General features: G+C 39.2%; 1 protein-coding gene across 2 annotated transcripts; it reads left to right on the top strand.

Moving 5' to 3' along the window:
* The first annotated feature begins 8014 nt into the window (after nucleotides 1-8014).
* On the top strand, nucleotides 8015-17366 carry LOC144716041 (cell division cycle protein 48-related / CDC48-like protein). 2 transcript variants are annotated; one of them, XM_078591051.1, is made up of 11 exons: nucleotides 8015-8190; nucleotides 8449-8677; nucleotides 9163-9267; nucleotides 9409-11217; nucleotides 11297-11485; nucleotides 11575-11717; nucleotides 13069-13314; nucleotides 13870-14056; nucleotides 14447-14512; nucleotides 14977-15226; nucleotides 16952-17366. In XM_078591051.1, the coding sequence occupies exons 2-11, from the start codon at nucleotides 8480-8482 to the stop codon at nucleotides 17275-17277; spliced, it is 3519 nt and encodes a 1172-aa protein (XP_078447177.1). In that variant the 5' UTR covers nucleotides 8015-8190; nucleotides 8449-8479; the 3' UTR covers nucleotides 17278-17366. The 2 variants fall into 2 exon arrangements, with proteins under 2 accessions (XP_078447177.1, XP_078447178.1); XM_078591052.1 differs by having other exon boundaries at nucleotides 8426-8677.
* Nucleotides 17367-19621: the final 2255 nt, after the last annotated feature.

Here is a 19621-nt window from a genome sequence, read left to right as displayed (position 1 = left end):
AATGAAGAATGAAGAATGGGGGAGATAATAGCACAAGAAAAATATATACATAAATATATCTAAATTGCTGTTATCTACTACCATAATCTCATAAATATTGCTCTACGCTCACCATTTTTACACTTGGGAATTTGTACGGTATGCATACATGAAAAGATAAACTTCTCTACATAATTCTTGATTTATTTGTTTTGGGGAAAGCTTTAAAAAAGGAGAACTTCTTTGTAGTATGGAAGAGAATTGGTCAAAGTAAGTCCATTGAATGAAGTTCAACATCCTTGGAAATGAAGAAGGGAATCCCTAAAAGGAGGGAGGAGAAGAGATCTTCCTCTAATTCTAAATCTCTCCCTATTCCTATCTCTATCTCTCAAATTCTCAATATATATTAATATTTTTCCCTATCTCTCTAAAGATATACTCCCTTTTATTTCTCTCTTAATATGTCTCGAATTGTAAGTTTCCCTATATAACTCTCTTTATCTATCTAACTATACTTTTCTCTCAATTTTTTCTCTCTCTCTTTTTATATATCTAACCCTAGTTCACTCCCCTTTCTCTATCTGCTCTTTTATTTTTTCTCTCTCTCTCTCACTGACACCCTCTTCCTCTTTCTACTGTTTTTCTAGGGTTCTTCTTGCCTTTCCTTGATCTTGATCTTTCTCTGTTCTCTTCTCTATTTTTCTGATTTGGTCTCTTGAACTTCCTTGCTTTTCCCCTCTCTCTTTCTTTTCCATTCTGTCATTATTTCTCTCATCTCTTATCACACTTGAAATTTCTCTCTTTCTTACTACATTCTCTCTCCTCTATTTTGCTCTCTTCTCTCTCTCCCACTCTCCTCCATTTTATTCATTTTCTTTCTCCCCCACTCTCCTTTTCCCTCTCTCTTTGTTTTCTGCTTTCTCCTTGTTTTTCTCTCTAGCTCTCTTTCTCTCTCTGTGCAATCTCGTCCAGCTCTCTCTCTCTCTTGGACTTCCTCCTTCATGATCTCTCCCCTCTGACTTCTCACTCTTCTGATACTCTCTCTCCCTCTCTTCGTTACACTATCTCTCTCGTCTGCTCTCTCCTCTACAATCTCGCTTCTGATATGTCCTTCTCTTCTCTCTTCCTTATTTTTCTTAATTCTCCGTTTCTTCTCTATTCTATTTTCTGTTATTTTTCTCCATCATATCAGAAACTCCATTATTCTAATTTCACTTAATATTTTTATGCTTATCTAAAATCTCTCTTTCCTATATATTCTCCACTCTTCTTATTACCCTTTTTTTTGTAATATTGATAATCTCAAATTTTAGGGGTTTTAATTTCGTAGTTGGTAATTGAGACTATTCAATAAAAATTATATTTAACCGTACTTAGGAATACTTAGTTAGTGATGAGTACGGATCGTCTCCATAGGGAACAATGATTAAGGAATTAATTTCTTATGATAGTGGTGATCAACGCGAGGAGAGATAAAGACGAGATTATATGAGCTAGTGACATTGAGTAAAAGGATGTAAGTTATATGTTAATTTAACAAAGAGTGAGTGAACGTGAAGGATACGGTGATGGTCGAGTGTGTGAACGATGGTAGTGGTTGAATGTGTAACGGTGTGATGGAGAGGATAGAGAGACGGGATAAGAGAATATTAATGAGTAAAATATGATGTGAACACTAATTAAGAGAATTATGATGTCGGGAGCGAAAGACCGTTAGGCGAAGATACTTACCTTAGATCCTTATGGAGATTTACGAGTGCTAGTAAGTTCCCCCTCTTCTCCAATGCTTCTCCCCACACACCTAGGACACCAAGAACACACTTGATGGATCTCAAAACTCACTATCTTTCAATCTGCCCACACAAGTAGGAAGCAATTTCAAGATGAATTTCACAGTGATCCAGGCCTCTATTTATAAATCAGAGGGTATGGATGGAAAGAGGAGGGGAAGATGAAGCAATGCTAAAAATTTCAGCTCAATCGGAGTTGTAGATCAAAAGTTAAAGCTGTTTGAAGTTGAGACAATCCTAACCCTTGATTTCCTTCTCTCTTCTTTTCAGGGTCGCTGACGCTTCTTCGTTTTCCATTTCTGTTAAAACATCATGTTGCTTAATATTCCTCGTTTCCTTGCCTTATGCATGCGCGCTTTTTGGAGTCCACATATACCTAAAAAAGACAAAAAAGAAAGAAATCTTCTTTCTCGAGGCTGACATGGCGGCGCGTCAGCACACACCATGTCTCCTCCCTTTTTCTCTCTCCTTTTTTATTTCCTCAGCAATTGGTAAGAGTGAGCCACGTGTACAGGCGTGGGCCACGTGTACACGTAGTGCCCCGTTGCCCTTCGATGTAATCAAGAGAGAATCAACGAAAAGCCGTTTCTTTTCGTTTTGTGCATCGGTAAGCGTACATTTATTGTGAAAAAATAGCACCTTTTTTATTCGTCCACATCGGCTGCGTTAGATAATTTCAAAGTTTGATGTGTTAGCATTAAATGCAATCATCTCTTCGTGAATCACAAAGTGATGATTGCTTGGCTAATGACGGGATGACACCAATCATTAACTAAGTTAATGATTTGTTGTCACTAATCATAAAAAATCGCTATGATTTGTCTTCGTTTGATGACTCGAACGCCGACACGTGGCGGCGCGAATAAAAGGGCTAAAAATATAATTAAATTAGATTAATTAAAATAAAAGCCCAAAAATAGATATAAATATCTATTTCGACTTAGAAAAATTATATCTTTCTAAATTAATGTCAAACAATTCCAGAAAAATCATATTCTGTCTCAAAAATTATATTCTTTTACAATCTATGGTAAAAAAATCCCAAAAAATACTAAAAAAATGAAAAAAATTTAGAAAATCATTCTAAAAATAGATTTAATTATTTTAAGCTTAATAACATGCAAACATGAGTTATTTTAATGCAAATAGACATGTAAATATGATCAAATTAAAGTACTAGATATGTATGTTATCAAATATCTCTCCTCTCCCCTATAGTATTTATTCTTACATGTATTCCTATCTCTTTGCCTCCCCAAGGTTGTGGAATCTTGTGAATGCTATTCTTCCTCAGAATTTTGGCATTTGAGCTCTCCATCCTTTGCTCTTGAATTGTGGACTCCAGTCACTCTTCAAATGTCTAATATTATGGAATTCCTTTTTTGCCTATCGAATGTTTTTTATGAAAGATCAACTTTGAAAGGATATTGATTAATTGAAGCATGATTTTCTTTTATTCTCTTTTGCAAACTCATCTCTCTATCACTATCCTCAATTTACACCACTTTTTTCTCTCTTCCAATTTATATATCTTCTCACATTAGTTGATATTATCACACCCTAAAATCCTTGAGGATCGACCTAGACCTATACAAACTGAATTCCTTTCACAATATAGAGTTTATAGGTATAAAAAGTAAATTTGTGGGGGTTGGGTTCTATGCCTTTGTTCAATCATGGAATTTTTTTTTTTACATGGATGTGTAAGCGATAATCGATTCAAAATCGATCTATGAAATAATACATCACAATCACCTTATGGGGAACCTGTTCCACCCTTGACTTCCCACTCTTATATCATTCTAAAGCCTTTCGCGTGTCTGGCCTCTAGAATTATCTACGCAATCACATTGCGATTGGATGTCCACCTCTTCTTCTTCAACTCTCCTTCAAAATCCTGAAGATCTTCTCACCATGATAACACTCTCCTTTGTTGAGTGAAAAAGATAGTAGAGTAGAAAAAGGGGGGTTCTCAATTCTTTCTGGCATGGGTGCTTGAAATGATTGTCCCTTCCCTATTTATATTTTACTAAAGTTTTTCTTTAAAACACCATAAAGTAGAATATATTCACAAATACCCCTATGAGCTTACTTACACGCGTGACCCTCTAGGCCCATGTATCATTTATTTAATAACTTTAGTGGCCCAATAAAAAAAATTGACCAACATTATTAATTAATTATATCAACATATAGGTTAAGTTTCTATCTCGGGGATGCCAAGCTACACCTTGTGCTCTAGAAGATACCGAGTAGTGTTTGAACTGTCTCATGGAAAATTTACCATCATCGATTGCCATATGTATAATAGACCATCTCGACGAGACTCTCCAATGACTTAGGATTATGAGTGATCATCAAACCTTAATCAGTAATTCAATTAGTATTGATGCGTAAGAGGGATCATTGGAGAACACCTTCCTCAATATCCTCACTACCTTAGCTAGGAATTTTCTGCATCATCTTCCTTGAGTCAATCTCTTCTTATACTGAGGGTGGATGATCCCGTCTTGAACATTCAATCATCTCTGTGAGCTTCTTAGTACATCCGAGCTATGGCTTGTTTGAATCCCATGATTAGATGTTCTTAAATCATAGTCAAAATGTATTCGTCCATCCATGAGATGTCCATGGTGTCTCAAGTCAATGGATCACTTATATAACCATTACATGAGCCAACTTGATTGACATTTAGGTGTAACACCATTTTGGGATTCTTCGGATCAATTTAGTGAACTCTTTTTCCAAAGATGGCATATTATATGTCCTTGGTGTTGCCGCAATAATAGCCACAAGATTAGTTATACTTATAGTATAAGTGGGATCAATTAGTGTTATTTTGTCTGTATCATTAGATGTCCATCTCGGATATCCATCAAATAGGAATATTTTAAAATAGATGTTTTAATACTAATGATTACTGTATCAAGATCTCATCATAATTCATTATGTCATAACACAATTCATGGACATCATTATAAACATCACATTGGAATAATAATGAATGTACTATTTTATTCAATGAACTTAAATAAAACATGGTGATGTGATCTGGCTTGACGACCACATAATATCCATTAGTGGGTTCAAACACACGACTTTGGGCCTATCAAGGGCCAGATCTGGCAAGCCTAAGTACCTAAAATTGATGTCCCAATCCTATTTATAATTTTCTTATGATTTTTCATAAATACCCATTAAGTATATCCACCAATGAGCCTATGATCTTATGCATGTGATCCTTTAGGCTCATGTATCATCCTATTGAATTTATTCAATGTCCCAATAACATTTATTAGCCAAAAATATTAATTAACTATATCAAAATTTGGATTAGTTAACTAAGGATGGATTTAATCCAACAATAGGTTAATTTTCCAGCTTGTGGGGTGCAAAGCTACCTTGTGCTCTCAGAGATATCTAATTGTGTTCAAATTGTCTTATGTAACCTTTACCTTAATTGAATACCATGTATATAATCATTCATCCACACAAGACTGCTGAACATCTTAGGGTATGGTTAATCATCAAATGGGGATCATTGACTAGTACTGATATGTAATGGGAATCATTAGGAACACCTTCTCCGATACTGACATCAGATTACAATATTGGGACGGATGTTGTACTGGATACCAGAAATCAAATTTCTGGTATCCATTTTTACCGATATCTAGATATCGGATATCGGTTGCTACAGTACCGATATCCGATATCATGATCCATCTTGATGTTGTCATCCGCCTCTGTCTCTCGGGAAGTATGACGATATCAGATATCGGAGTTGGATATCGTATTATGATATCCAACATAGAATGGTCATAAAAATAAATTTAAATCATCATAGCTGCCAATGTGACATGGTTTGGAAATGAAATTTATGGGCCAACATATAAGCGAGAGCTTTTTGAATAATTTAGTAGCTCGTTTAATATATACAGCTCAAAATTTATTTTCTTCTATATGGGATAATAGGATTTGGAATTTAACATTAAATATTACATGAATCCTATTATTCCATATGGAAGAAATGAACATTCAAATTTTTTGTTTTCTTTGTTATCATAAACATCTGAGTCTATGATATGACTCGCTGATAGTTTGTCATACATGCTTTGCTGAGCTAGTGAGTATTTTTTTCTCATGCTTTGATGCATTGGTACTTATAATTCAGATGTAAGTTCAATTAAAATTTATTCACTTCAGTTAGAGAAGGTCGTGCAGTGCTGTGCGAATTTTTGTTCGCACAAATCCCCAATATGATGTTCAGTGCAAATTTGTGTGGAAATTTGCACCGCACTTCACACAAATGATTGTGAGAGAGAGGAAGGGAGAGGCCAGTGTGAGAGAGAAAAATGATAATGAAAGAGAGAGGGAGAGAGGACCGAGCTAAAAATTTGAGAGCGAGGGAAGAGTGAGCAGGAGAGAGAGAAGATTGATAGAGAGCGAGAAAGAGGAAGAGAGAGGAGAGGTTTGAGAGTGAGAGGGAGAGAGAATCAATAGAGAGAGAGAAGATAAGGAGAGTGAGAGGAGAGAAAAGAGCGATAGATAGAGCGATAATGAGGGAGGGAGACGAGGGAGAAAGAGTGAGAGAAGCAGAGAGAAGAGTGATAGAAAAAGAACGAGGAACGACAAAGAGAGGTAGAGGAGTGTGACATTGAAAGAGAAGGGTGGCATAGAGAGAGAAATAAGGAGAGAGACGAGGGAGCGAGAGTAAGAGAAGAGCGAGAGAAGATGAGAGAGAGAGAGTAATGAGAGAGAGAAGAGTGCGACAGAGAAAGAGAAGGCCGACAGAGAGAGAAGGGGGATAGAGAGGAACAAGAAAGAGGGAGAGAAGACCTCAGTGCTGCTGTTTTAAAAGCTTCACACAACTTCGCACATACGCACCTCAATGCGGTGTGGTTCCCATATATAATGTGGGATGTGCGGTTCAAAATTCACACCAAACCACACAATCACACCAAAACTAATTCAACCGCACGAAAGGACTTACTCTAACTTCATTACTGTGCTATTTTGTCATTTTGAAGACCTCCTTCCATGGGGAAATGACAATTACCATAAACATTATTTCCATAATGTCGTCAAAACTCGAATGATATCTTTAGTTTAATTTCTAATTCCTATGATGAAACAATGTTGAAAAAAATTTTAAATATGTTTAAAACAAAACAATTCTTCTCTAATTAAATCTCAGAAAGGGTTACTCAATTCAAGGTACAATTTTGATATCCATCCCAACTAACACAAGGCCATTCACATTCGAAGGATACAAATCATAAATGAATTCTATACTTATTTCTTTCCCCTCTTCGTCAAGGCACTGGTTCAGTATTGAATGATTTAGCCACTTTAAGTTCTAACACCAACGACTGAGAAGATGTTAAGAGAAATCAACATGTGTATTTTTTTAAAAAAACTTCAGGACAAACATAGTATTCCCTAATTAATCGCACATATGGTAGCTGAATTCAATATTTAAAGCCACAGTCAATCTAAGCTAACCCAAACAAATTTTTTTAGCTCAAAGTCTTGATTTATTAATAATATCCAGAATTCAACATAAGCCCTATGTCACCTATGAACAGGGGATAATCCCAGTGCAGACAAGAATTCAACACCTCTAAACATGTATGTTAAAATAATTACTTTATAGAAAAAATAAATCAATAATTATTTTAAAAATTGAATTAATATCAGTATAGTTAAAGTGGCAATTTGTCACATCATTTAATTGTTTCGTCACCATAGACATGTCAGTTTGGGGCGGTCAGATATTCGCCCACATGGGGCGACCTTCCGCACCCACGTGCGATCACCCCTCAGAAACCACCTCCGTCCAGCTCAGCTTTGAACCCTTTGAAAACGGGATTTGGGGTCGTCGGAATTCGCCCATAGGGGCGAACGAAGGACGAACTTCCGCACCCACGTGCGATCACCCCTCGGAAACCACCTCCGTCCTGCTAAGCTTTGAACGCTTTTAAAAGGGATTTGGGGTGGTCGGAAATTCGCCCATGGGGGCGAACGAGGGACGAACTTCCGCACCCACGTGCGATCACCCCTCAGAAACCACCTCCGTCCAGCTCAGCTTTCACTGCTTTTAAAAAGGGACTCGGGGCGACGAAAAATTCGCCCACAGGGGGCGAAAATTCCGCACTGAACGTGCGACCACCCGAAAAGCACGTGCGTGCAGTCGGGGGGGTCCAGCTCAGCATTAAACGGGTATATAAACCCCCAAGCACGTGAGACAGTACGGAAGCACGTGTGGTGCGACGGGTTGTTTCGAATCGACGAACCCTCATAGGACTTCTTCCCAGCCCATTTCCCCTCTCCGCCTTCCTCTCCGGCGATCATTCGCTCTCAATCTGCACTTCCTCCTCGTTCTAAAGGCCAATCTCGCCGATCATGACATCAATCTGAGGTCAGACATCCGATCTCATCTTCGTTTTTCCATCTCCTACCGATTTTTTCCGCGAATCTCCGGTTTTTCACCTTCTAAAGCGTTTTCGGAACTCTGTAGCTTAATCTGTGGATTCTGGAAGCTTGTAATCGTGGCGGTTTTCTTTTTGTTGTGCTTGGATTCGCTTTTTTTGGCGCAGACTAGGGTTAATCTATGGTTTCGTGGACTGAAATTGCGGTTCTTGATTTTTTGCTAGTTGTTTGTGTTGCTGATTGGTAGGAATGGTGGCTGAGTGGTAGAGGTCGAGGATATGGATTCGAAAGCGGGGGAATCTGCGGAACGGGGTATCAGGACGAGTGATCGACTGCGGCAGCGGCGGAAGCGATTTGGTCATGCGTACCTTTACTACACTCCGAAACCTAAGAAGAGGAGTAAGCCTAAACGGCGGGCAGATGCAACTCGGATTGCCAAGCTCTTGCGCACTAGGAACCAACCCTCGGCTCCCAATGTACGTTGATCTGCTGGATCAAAATACTGTCAAATTAGTTTCATTCTCGTGTTTAAAATAGGAATTGAACGTCCTTACTTAGCTCTCATTGTACAACTTATGTTCTTTAACTGCAAGGTTTTTGTTAGAAGTTTGGCGTTTAGCTCAGAGTGAAGTATTTTCTGTTGAAATTGGTAGAAGTTGGTGGCGTCTTGGATAAATTAGTAAGGAATAATTGGCCAGTTTACCGTATGATCCAAAAATTGACTCATGGCAGTAGTATAATCAATCGCATAATCCAAAATGGGTTTCACTGAAAGATGATAACGTGCATTATATGGTCTGACACGGAACAGAATTGATGTTTTAGTAGTATAATCTCTCCTTTTGTTTGTGTCCTCATTGGGCTTACCTACATCCAAAGAATAAGTTATTTTACTCCATATATGGGTTCATTCACTTTTTTATGTTCTAAGCTTTTTTACTCTTTTGGTTTCATTTCATAGCCCGCGGCGACAAATCTCCGCCGATCGACTCGGAAGAGGAAAATTTCTATCAACCTGGAAGACTATGAGACTGACAGTTCGGGAACTGGGGATGACGATCTAATGGTGAGATTTTGTACTCTCCCAAATATGGGATGTTTTGGAGGTTAGCTTTTTGCTGAAGTTTCGGGAGCTTGGAATGTGACTCCCACCATGCCGGTGTATTAATTCTAAAAAAACTTAGCATTTTTCATAATTTTTGTGCAGAGACCAAGTTTTCATTCGTCGAAGAATAAAATCGCTAACAGTTTGAACCAAGATGAGTTATCGCCCCCCCGGAGCAGAAGGAATCGATTGGCAAATTCTAAGCCACGGCGTGAAGGATTACGCCCTCGAAGGTCATCTGGAGAAGCCAAAGTGCAGCCAAATCACGAATTAGAGGATCATGATTCATCTGAGGAGCAGGGTGAACAAGAGGACTCTGAGAATGATAATGACCTGGAGGAGGACGGTGGCGACGAGGCTGAAGATAATGGTGGCGATGAAACAGAAGGCGATGGAGGTGATGAAGTGGAAGATGGGGATGATGAAGATGGTGAAGAAGAACAGGATGGAAGGCGGCGATACGACCTTCGGAACCGTGCAGATGTTCGAAGATTTGCCTCTGAAAATGATGCTCGACAAAGAGCGAGATCTCCTCGTAGGGTGCTTCATCATGGGATGGGCTCAAAGGGTGGTAGGGATTTGAGACGGGGAGGCTCCCGAGGTTTCAAGAAGCACCGTATGTCGCAGGTCGAGGATTCTGACGATTCTCTTCTTGTTGATGAGCTTGATCAAGGTCCTGCTATACCGTGGGCACGTGGAAACAGAAGCGCAATGCCATGGCTTTTCGGAGGACTGGACGTGCACGGCAATTCATCCTTTGGATTAAATGTGGCTGCGTCTGGATGGGGTCATCATGGGGATGCAGTTTCAGCGCTGAACGCAGGTGTTCAGACAGCCGGGCCGAGTTCGAAAGGAGGAGCTGACATTCAGCCAATACAGGTGGACGAGAGTATCAGTTTTGATGACATCGGGGGGCTTTCAGAGTACATAAACGCTCTCAAGGAGATGGTATTCTTTCCCTTGCTGTATCCAGACTTCTTTGCCCACTATCACATCACCCCGCCTCGGGGTGTCTTACTCTGTGGCCCTCCTGGGACAGGGAAGACACTGATAGCGAGAGCGCTGGCGTGTTCTGCTGCCAGAGCTGGACGGAAAGTTAGTTTCTATATGCGCAAGGGAGCCGATGTTCTTAGCAAATGGGTTGGTGAAGCTGAAAGACAGCTGAAGCTGCTGTTTGAAGAAGCTCAAAGAAATCAGCCGTCGATCATATTTTTTGACGAGATAGATGGTCTTGCTCCTGTTAGATCCAGCAAACAAGAGCAGATTCACAATTCTATTGTGTCGACGTTGCTTGCCCTGATGGACGGCCTCGATTCTAGGGGACAGGTTGTTTTGATAGGGGCAACCAATAGGATTGATGCTATTGATGGAGCTTTGAGGCGGCCTGGTCGGTTTGATCGAGAGTTCAGCTTTCCGCTCCCGGGTTGTGAAGCACGTGCGGAGATATTAGACATCCACACGCGAAAATGGAAGGAGCCTCCTGCAAAAGAACTGAAGAAGGAGCTCGCAGCTAGTTGTGTGGGGTACTGTGGGGCTGACCTCAAAGCTTTATGTACAGAAGCTGCAATAAGAGCTTTCAGGGAGAAATATCCTCAAGTTTACACCAGTGATGACAAGTTTCTGATTGATGTTGATTCCATTAGGGTGGAAAAGTACCATTTCTTGGAGGCCATGTCCACCATCACTCCCGCTGCTCATAGGGGATCAGCTGTGCATTCAAGGCCACTGTCTCCTGTCGTTGCTCCTTGCTTAAAGAGACACCTTGAAAAAATTATGAGGCATTTGTCTGATATTTTTCTTTCTACATCTAGTGTGGATACGAAGAATCTGCATTTGTTTTCCTACAGTTCAACTGTCCCCCTTGTATATCGCCCAAGACTTCTGATTTGCGGGGATGAGAACGTTGGCCTGGTAATTAATTGAAAACATGCAGCATTCTTAAGAGTTAGTGAATCACAGCTGAAGTGTACTCACTTTTTTAGTTCAACAGGACCATGTTGGGCCTGCTATTCTACACGAGTTGGAAAAGTTCCCAGTTCATTCTCTTGGGCTTCCATCTCTTCTGTCGGATCCAAGTGCGAAGACCCCAGAGGAAGCTCTGGTTCATATTTTTGGAGAAGCGAGGAGGAACACTCCTTCAATACTTTTCTTGCCTCATTATCAACTGTGGTGGGACACTGTGAGTTTAATTCTGTTTCTTATGTATTTACTCCGTGCCTGATATTTGCTTCTCTTTTAATATTCTTTTGTTTTGGCTATTTGTTTCAGGCTCATGATCAGCTAAAGGCTGTTTTGTTGACCCTTCTTGAAGAACTACCATCCAACTCCCCTGTTTTGCTGCTTGGAACGTGTGCCGTCCCGTTTGCTGAGTTAGATGAGGATTCTGCTTCCGTTTTTGGTCAACACAGTGTGTAAGTACTGAAAAACTATTTAGCATGTTTTTTATTTTTTCTCTCCTTTGTGGCTCTGTGTTTCTCTTTGGATCCAATTTCTGGAACATACTTCTTTTATTTTCATGCTGCTTTCAAAGTCACCGCAATTTCTCAGAAACGTTTTCTTCACTCCTTGATTTCCTCTGTATTTGTAGGTTCCATTTTCTTTGCTGGTTATTTTTCTTGTTGCTCTGTAAGAGTGGTATCGTCAATGATCCATCAACCGTCAAAATCATCAACCGTCATTGACGATTTTTAGGACGGTTGATGATGATGAAGACGAGGTTACTGTTGATGGTGTCATTGATGGGGTATGGCAGATGGTTGACGCCATTTGTCAACATTAATTTCATTGATAACCATCAACTTATCAAAATTCAAGTTAAAAAAGTCGTCCACTGCAACACGACTGCCCTGATTCCTTGAAAGAAAAACAACCGCTCTGGTTGACAATGACCTGGACACATTTCTTTAACCTATAGAGAGCTGATGTTGACGCTGTTGTTGTTGAATCATCTACTGTCCGTCTAGGCCAATGTCCAACATCAAGACAACATGCCAAAATGTAGACATTTAGGTCATCGGAGGGTGGTGGGCTTGAAATATTAGAACCCATTCACTCCTTTTAGTATTTCGAACTTCTGGCTTTTGATATCTGAGCTATTTCTTTATGTGATTTATCATCTTGTTCCATCCCAGTTATAATTTATTTTACATTACTGTTTATTAGGGGTCAGGGCCAGTCTTTCTGATTTCCAATAGACAATATTAATTCGTTTAATAATGGTTAAATGAAAGAAAATTGTAATCTGATCATGATTAATTGGATTAAAATATCGGTTTGATCAATCGTGAGCAAAAGAATAATTTAGAATGCAATGATCGCCTGCTGAGTCTACAACCAGTAGGACAGTTGTTACAGCCATGAAAGAGGAGGGTACAACTACAGTGGGCCGGAGCGACAGTCAGATCTTCACATCCTGTCATGATTTTCCCCATTCTAGAGCAAGAGAGCGACAAGATTTTGCCACGGCTCTCTTGGATGAGATCAAATGGATCGATCTTGGCCTGGCCAATCCAGTTGATGGGATCGATCTGATCACGAACAGCCCTGGATCGTATTGAATGGATAAACCTAGATATGACCGATCCAATAGATCAGATCGTTCCAATCACAATGGATGGCTTCTGATCAATCCTAAATTTTGATTTGTTGAGATCTGATTCCCAACCCCTCCTGCGCATGATGATTCTGTGTTTAATATCTGTCATATCAGGACTAATAATCGTAAACTTGTTTTTTTCCACTCTTAACAAAATTTTTGTGTAGTTATCAAGTGGACAGTCCTAATGTGGAGGACATAAGCCAGTTTGTGGATAAATTGATTGAAGTCGTTCTCTCCATTGCTCCCGAAACTTCAGTTAGCGGCAGTGGTAAACCAACCTCTCTGCCAGACCTTCCAAAAGTTCCAAAAGAAATGATGGGTCCAAAGATATCTGAGTTGAGAGCCAAAGCGGAAGCTGAACAACATGCTCTTCGCCGATTGCGAATGTGCCTCCGTGATGTTTGCAATAGGTACACTTGGCTCCATCTGGTCCCCCCGTTTATGCTGAAAATATTGAAAAAAGATATGCTTGATGAAGCTGGTTTTTTCCCCAATTTGACTCGCTAATTTTTTCTATGGAGATGAATTGAGACTTAAATGTGGAACTTACGCTTGAAACATACGCATATCGATTCTTGGATTTGAGATCGAATTCTATATTTCGTATTTCTTGCATTGGATATGCATTGATAATCAAGAGAGACTGGTCATCGTGTTCTTTGTTCACCAGACGGAGTCCATGTACAAAAGTTTTTTGAAGAAAAGTCCATGTACAAAATGTAAATCAACTATCCAAAAGTTTATCAAATTTTCCTTTCAGCATTAAGTATTGTGTTCCCCATCCTCGTAATTATGCATCAAAATATTCCCCATCCTCTTAATTCTGTTATCACGATTCCTAATCAAGAGCTATCGTGAAAATCAGTGAGGTTTATAATTCCCTATAAACAGTGGCTGTTGGATATCTCTTTGAGCGTTTAATTTTTATTTCCAAATCTCATTTTTTTTTTCTTTTTTTTTTCCAGGATGCTCTACGATAAGCGCTTTACTGTGTTCCACTATCCAGTTACTGACGAGGATGCCCCTAACTACCATTCAATCATTCAGACGCCAATGGATATTGCTACAATTTTGCATCAAGTGGACTGCGGCCACTATCTCACGCGATCATCATTTCTTCGGGACGTTGATCTCATTGTGGCAAATGCCAAGGTTTATAGATTATCCTCATATTTGACCCATAAAATTCCCTCTTAATTCCCTATTAAACTTTTATTTTCATTGATCTTTACGCCTAATCTATGAAAGGGCTTTCCTGATTTTTGGCCCGTTGCAATTCAGACAAAATAAAGTTAGGTTGGTTTCCGATAGTTGAAAATATATTTCTATTTTCTTTAAAGTTTAAAAAACGCTTTAAGTTGTATTCTTCAGAAGCCTTCGCTCTCGGATTTTGATTCGCTTTCTGGCTTTTTCTATCACCAATTTTCGAACTGCTTCGATTTTACATTTTTATTGAGGGAGGGAGGGATAGATAAATTGATGCATCAGCTTAGCCATTTCACCCAAAATGAAGATGAAGTTGATGGACCATATAATTTGCAGGCTTACAACGGCGATGACTACAATGGATCGAGAATTGTCAGCAGAGCCTATGAACTTCGTGATGCGGTACTGCTCTGCTCCCTTTTTGAATCGGTCCACAACCCATACCGGGGGGTAATTTCGTAATTTTTATTAAAATACCTGTAGCCTTCCCCCAAGTAGGGTTGTCAGACAACTTGTTCTTGAACTGAGCAGGTGATTCGATTTTATCCTCCTGAAGAGGCACAGATGCTGATTCAATGCTGGTTTCATTGTCTCGTTCTATCTTCTATATCTTTACCTTCACTTTCAAGATACTTCATTGATAGAGACTCTGGTGCCAGTGCGGTTCTGTTGTCATTGGCTTATTTATCTTCTTCTCTATCTCTACCTTCACTTCAAAAATACTCGATTGATAGAGATACCAGTGTCGCATCAGTTCTGTTATTGGTTCATGCTATCTTCTTTATATCTAGCTTCACTTCCTAGATAATTTATTTTCATGTGTTTTTTGGCTTTGACGGGCTCTCTTTTTTAATTTTCTTTATCAGGTTCAAGGAATGTTATGCCAGATGGACCCGGCTTTGGTCTCATTTTGCGACAAGATTGATGAACAAGGGGGCCCAGTGCATGTCCCTGGTGATGCTGGAGACTGGGGAATATTGTCCGAGCCTGTTGTTCAGTCAGCTGCGGTGACCAGAACCAGCGCGAGATTGCGAAATGTTCAGCCAGAGCTGAACTTGAGCCAAAGTTACGAAGCACTGCGACGTTCTAAGAAAAATGCGGAGAGTGATCAAGAAGGTATTTCTTCTATATCATACTGTTTATGGTTCCACAGTAGCAGGGTCAAGTGGACACTCTGCTTGTTTGCAAGCACACAAAGGAATTAAATGAAAACCCAAAGGGTTTTTGCAAAAATGCAAAAGTCTCTCCTCGTCTGCTAGAGATGGGAAGTTAAGTTTGATCGTTCGTGAATACACGAACACAAACATGAACATGTATTTTGGGCACCAACACAAATGACGAACAATACCCAGTGAGTGTTCATTCGGCAGCGAACGTCAAACTTCCCATCCCTTATCTGGCGTTTTGGTTATGTTGGGTTAGTCGATTCAAACGACCTGAACCCAGATCAATCTGATGGCCAACCCGTACCCTGAGTCAGATTGAGTGTTCTAGTTGTCTTAAAATACGACTGATATACATTTTTGGTTTCAAAAAATTCATAACTATATATTACAATATCCGCATCAATTTTCGAAAAAGTGATTTTCTTTTGGGCCAACCCGAAATTTGTTGTTTTTTCAAAAAACAAAATCCACATCAATTTTTTTGGAGCCAACCCGACCAAGTAACCTGACCTGAGCCACTGACTCAGCCAAACCCAAATAAATAAATGGGCCTACTATGCGAATCTGGTTAGTCAACCCATGGGTCGAGTCAGCCAACCGGACAACTGACCAGACTCTTGAAACGTAATGCTGTTGCATCTTTAATATTATTAAAGATGTTTATATTTTTGCTAGAATTATTCTACAGTTGAATAAGAAAGTACTTTTCTGTGAATGCAATAATGTATATCTTCCATATTATTATCTTGCGTCTTTAATGTATTTCTCTGTTACCTTGTTGCATGTTTAATATTTTTGTCGCTGCTCGAATTATCCAATAATTGAATTATGTATTATTTTTCCTGTTAATGGAAGATGATACTTGTCACAGAATTCAGCCTAGATTTTAAAGGCTTTACATTGGAGGCTTTTCACATGCTTGTTGATGTGTTTTGTGCTTTGTCGAGCTTCATCAGATGCCCTTTTCCATTTGAGGAAATCTAGCGACAATCATTTTTAGGCCTCATAGCTTCAATAATAAGTTTCTTAAAAAAAAGCTTCAATAATAAGCCTCCTTATATTGGTGATAAAATGATTCTAAATCTATGCAATTCACAAGATTGGCCTTGTTTTTTTTTCTTTATTTGTTTCTAATGTCAATCAAGCAATTTAATATCAGCGAGGGGGAAAATGCCGTCTAGTTCTTTTGATTCGATGAAAATGTTAAATCAAAGTGGTTACTGATCGCACGAAGCAACTAATTGAGATCCGTGATTTTCCTTTAAAAATGACTTCAAATCAAATGTTTTCTCGGTTCAATCAGATGAGTCACAAAATTTATCGATACTCATTAATGATCTTCAGACTCTTTTTAGATATTGTATGAAAGTATAATTCCTTGTATTCTCTTTTGAAAATGTAAGGATTTTTTATTTGGATTTTTTGGGGGGAGTTGAAATCAAAGCAAAAGAAGGTTTTTTAGTTATTACTTACCTTAGTCAAATTCCCTTTTTGGGAGAGAAACGAAATACAATGGTTTTTCGGCCTCGTAGTATTTATTTTATGTTTCCTACTATTGATATGATTAGGAGTGAATGTTGTGCATATCATTGATGTTTTTTTCTTCATAATGCATGAACATATACCATAATATCAGTGTATTTTTTTAATGTCTTAATGAACTTATTTTTTACAGCTCCTGAGAAAACTATCGAGCCTGACCAATCGGGGGAACCGGAGTGCCACTCTCCTCGGAATTCTGTGGAGCCCATCGCCCCTGCCGCAACGTCAGATCATGGGGAGGACTCCGTGGAGGCGGCAGAGCCGTTGGATCCGGAGAAAGTGAGTGCGGTGAAGAATCGGATGGTGGAGATAACCCATGGGTACGGAGTGCCGCAGATGGAGAAGCTTTACGCTCGCGTGCTGCGAGGGGCTTTGGCCGCCGCTGCCGCTGCCGACGAGGGAAAAGCCTTGCTTTTGGCCTTTCTCGGTGAGTTTGCCCAAGATCCCTCCAACTTTTGATTCTTTGCTCTTCCTTGCTTAGAAAAATTTAGGCCTTTTAGTGAAAAAATTTTGCCATAAAATTTTAATTAATCTTCATTTCTCTCCCCCGCGCTTCCCTTCTCAGTACTTTGATCATATCATTATTAGTCTGGGAAGGTTAGTTTAACAAATTGGGCAGTTGATGCACGAAGACGCACTTGCTCAAATTCAAGTTCTTTCAACATATTAGGAAGGTTGTACATAGTTAATGTGTTGTTTTGGTTCATTTTTATGGAATTTATTATAGCATTAAACTGTATGAATACAATGGAAAGTATAGCTCTGAATCGTCCCGGCGTGGACGATGGACGGGACGGGATGAATTTCGTCCCGCCCGACGTCCAGAGTAAGTTCAGGGACGAAGGGCGGGATGGTTTTTCGTCCAACGATAAAAAACCGTCCTGTCCAGTCATACCGGGATGGTTTTTCATCCCGTCCAGTCCTCCCGCGACAAATTTTCGTCCTGAAATTTGTCCTGGACGAGAAAAACCCATTTTATATTTTAAATATATTAATATAGATTTTTTCAAGTTTTTTAGGGAATTACTGAGGATATAGGATGCAAAGAGACATATGTACAATTATTTCTGAGTGGCGTCCTTTTGCACGCAAATTGTCAGTGAGGCCACGTGGCAACATCTCAACTGTCGGATGTGAATCCGGCAGTTTTCCATCCAGATCTGTCCGTCCATCGTCCGAGACCTCCGGACGGACGGTTTTTTGTCCCACGGGATGAAAATCGTCCCATCCGGTGGTCTCCGGGACGAATTTTGGTGCCAAAATTCGTCTGTATCCTCGGACAGGATGATTTTTTTGTCCCGGGACGAAAAAATTGTCCCGTCCGTGTCCCTGCACTATAATGGTAAGGTCATGAGCAGTATTATCAAATAGTGTCAGAAATATGGCATAATCTAGAATTTTATCATATTTGCGTATTTGTAATATATGTATTGAATTCCAAACAAATAAGGTAAAGAGTTTTATAAATAGTATAACTGTATATTTGACTACAGAAAAGTGTAATGAGAGAAGAGGAGAGCTTCAAAGTATTGAATGAAACACCAATGCATACAAATGACTTCCAAGAATGAATGAGTCATGTTGAAGCAGATTGTCAAGAGTCAATCCCAATCAAGATCAGCTAAACATAATATTTCATGTCTACCAACAAAGATTAATGAACAATGAAAACATTCTAGGAGACAATCCGGATCAGCCTCATTGCGCTTGGGAGAATCTCCATAAAAAATCCTCTGTAGCTGCCATGTTCTATTGAGATCCAACCCCACATTGCACGGATTCGTCTCTTTGAAATGGCAAAAGTTCTATCTGCTTACGCAACATCGTTTCCTATCATTTTGTTCTGTTCTTCCGTGGGTAGCATTTTGGGATCCTATGAATGGTTCTGTATAAGTTGAGTAATTTGTCCTCAACTTTGAAGGATGACCTCAGGATAGACTTGGCATCTTATTTAGTTTCTATATTAATTGTAGAGTGAATTTTTTGGAAATCACCCACTTCTTCACGAAGCTTGGAAACATAGAATAGTGGATGAATGTTCAGGGAGTTTGATAAACCAAATATTACTATACATGATTGAGCGGCTAAATATGACTCACTTGAGGAGCCTAGAAAATAGGGTTCCCATCTATGCACAGGTGATTTGATTAATAGGTTTTGACTGTCGTTATGATTCCTGTTCAAAGTTATAAATTTCACGAATTGATATAGTTTCATCCATCTCATGGTGACAAAACCCTATAGGAAATACACATTATTCTCCTCGTGGCTGTGCACAACATTTCTAGACTGTATCAGTGTAACATGGGTGATGATGCTCCTATCTAACAATGAGCGACGGAAGAAGAGAATGTCGATATATCTTATAATATCACCCTAATCACTTAATAGAATGAATAGAGTGGGTCAATTGTCGAACCACAGGGAGGATGACGATAGATCTTACCTTTTGTAAAAGAGGGATGAATTCAAAGAAAAGTAGAGAATGTAATATGTGAGAATATTATAAGGGTAGTAGGACAATCAATAAGATTTTGATCTTCTTTCAAAAGGAACAATATTTAAGTTCTAAGTGGAATTGATTTTTGAGAACATGATGAAGAGCAAATGAATTATCAAGACTCAAAATAAGGTCATAAACTATTATTTAATTTTAATGTGATGAAAACCATATTGGTGATGGTCTTGATTAAATCATATCTTCAAGATCATGTAATATTTTCTTAGGATAGCGTCCTGCCACTGACAGGAAGAGAAATTTATTTTAATGTGATTAAAACCATAATATTGATGACCTTACTTA

This window comes from Wolffia australiana, chromosome 20, assembly GCF_029677425.1.
Source record: "Wolffia australiana isolate 7733 chromosome 20, ASM2967742v1".
NCBI lineage: Eukaryota > Viridiplantae > Streptophyta > Magnoliopsida > Alismatales > Araceae > Wolffia > Wolffia australiana.
Note: the sequence above shows the minus strand (reverse complement) of the source record. Positions and strands in the feature narration are given on the sequence as shown.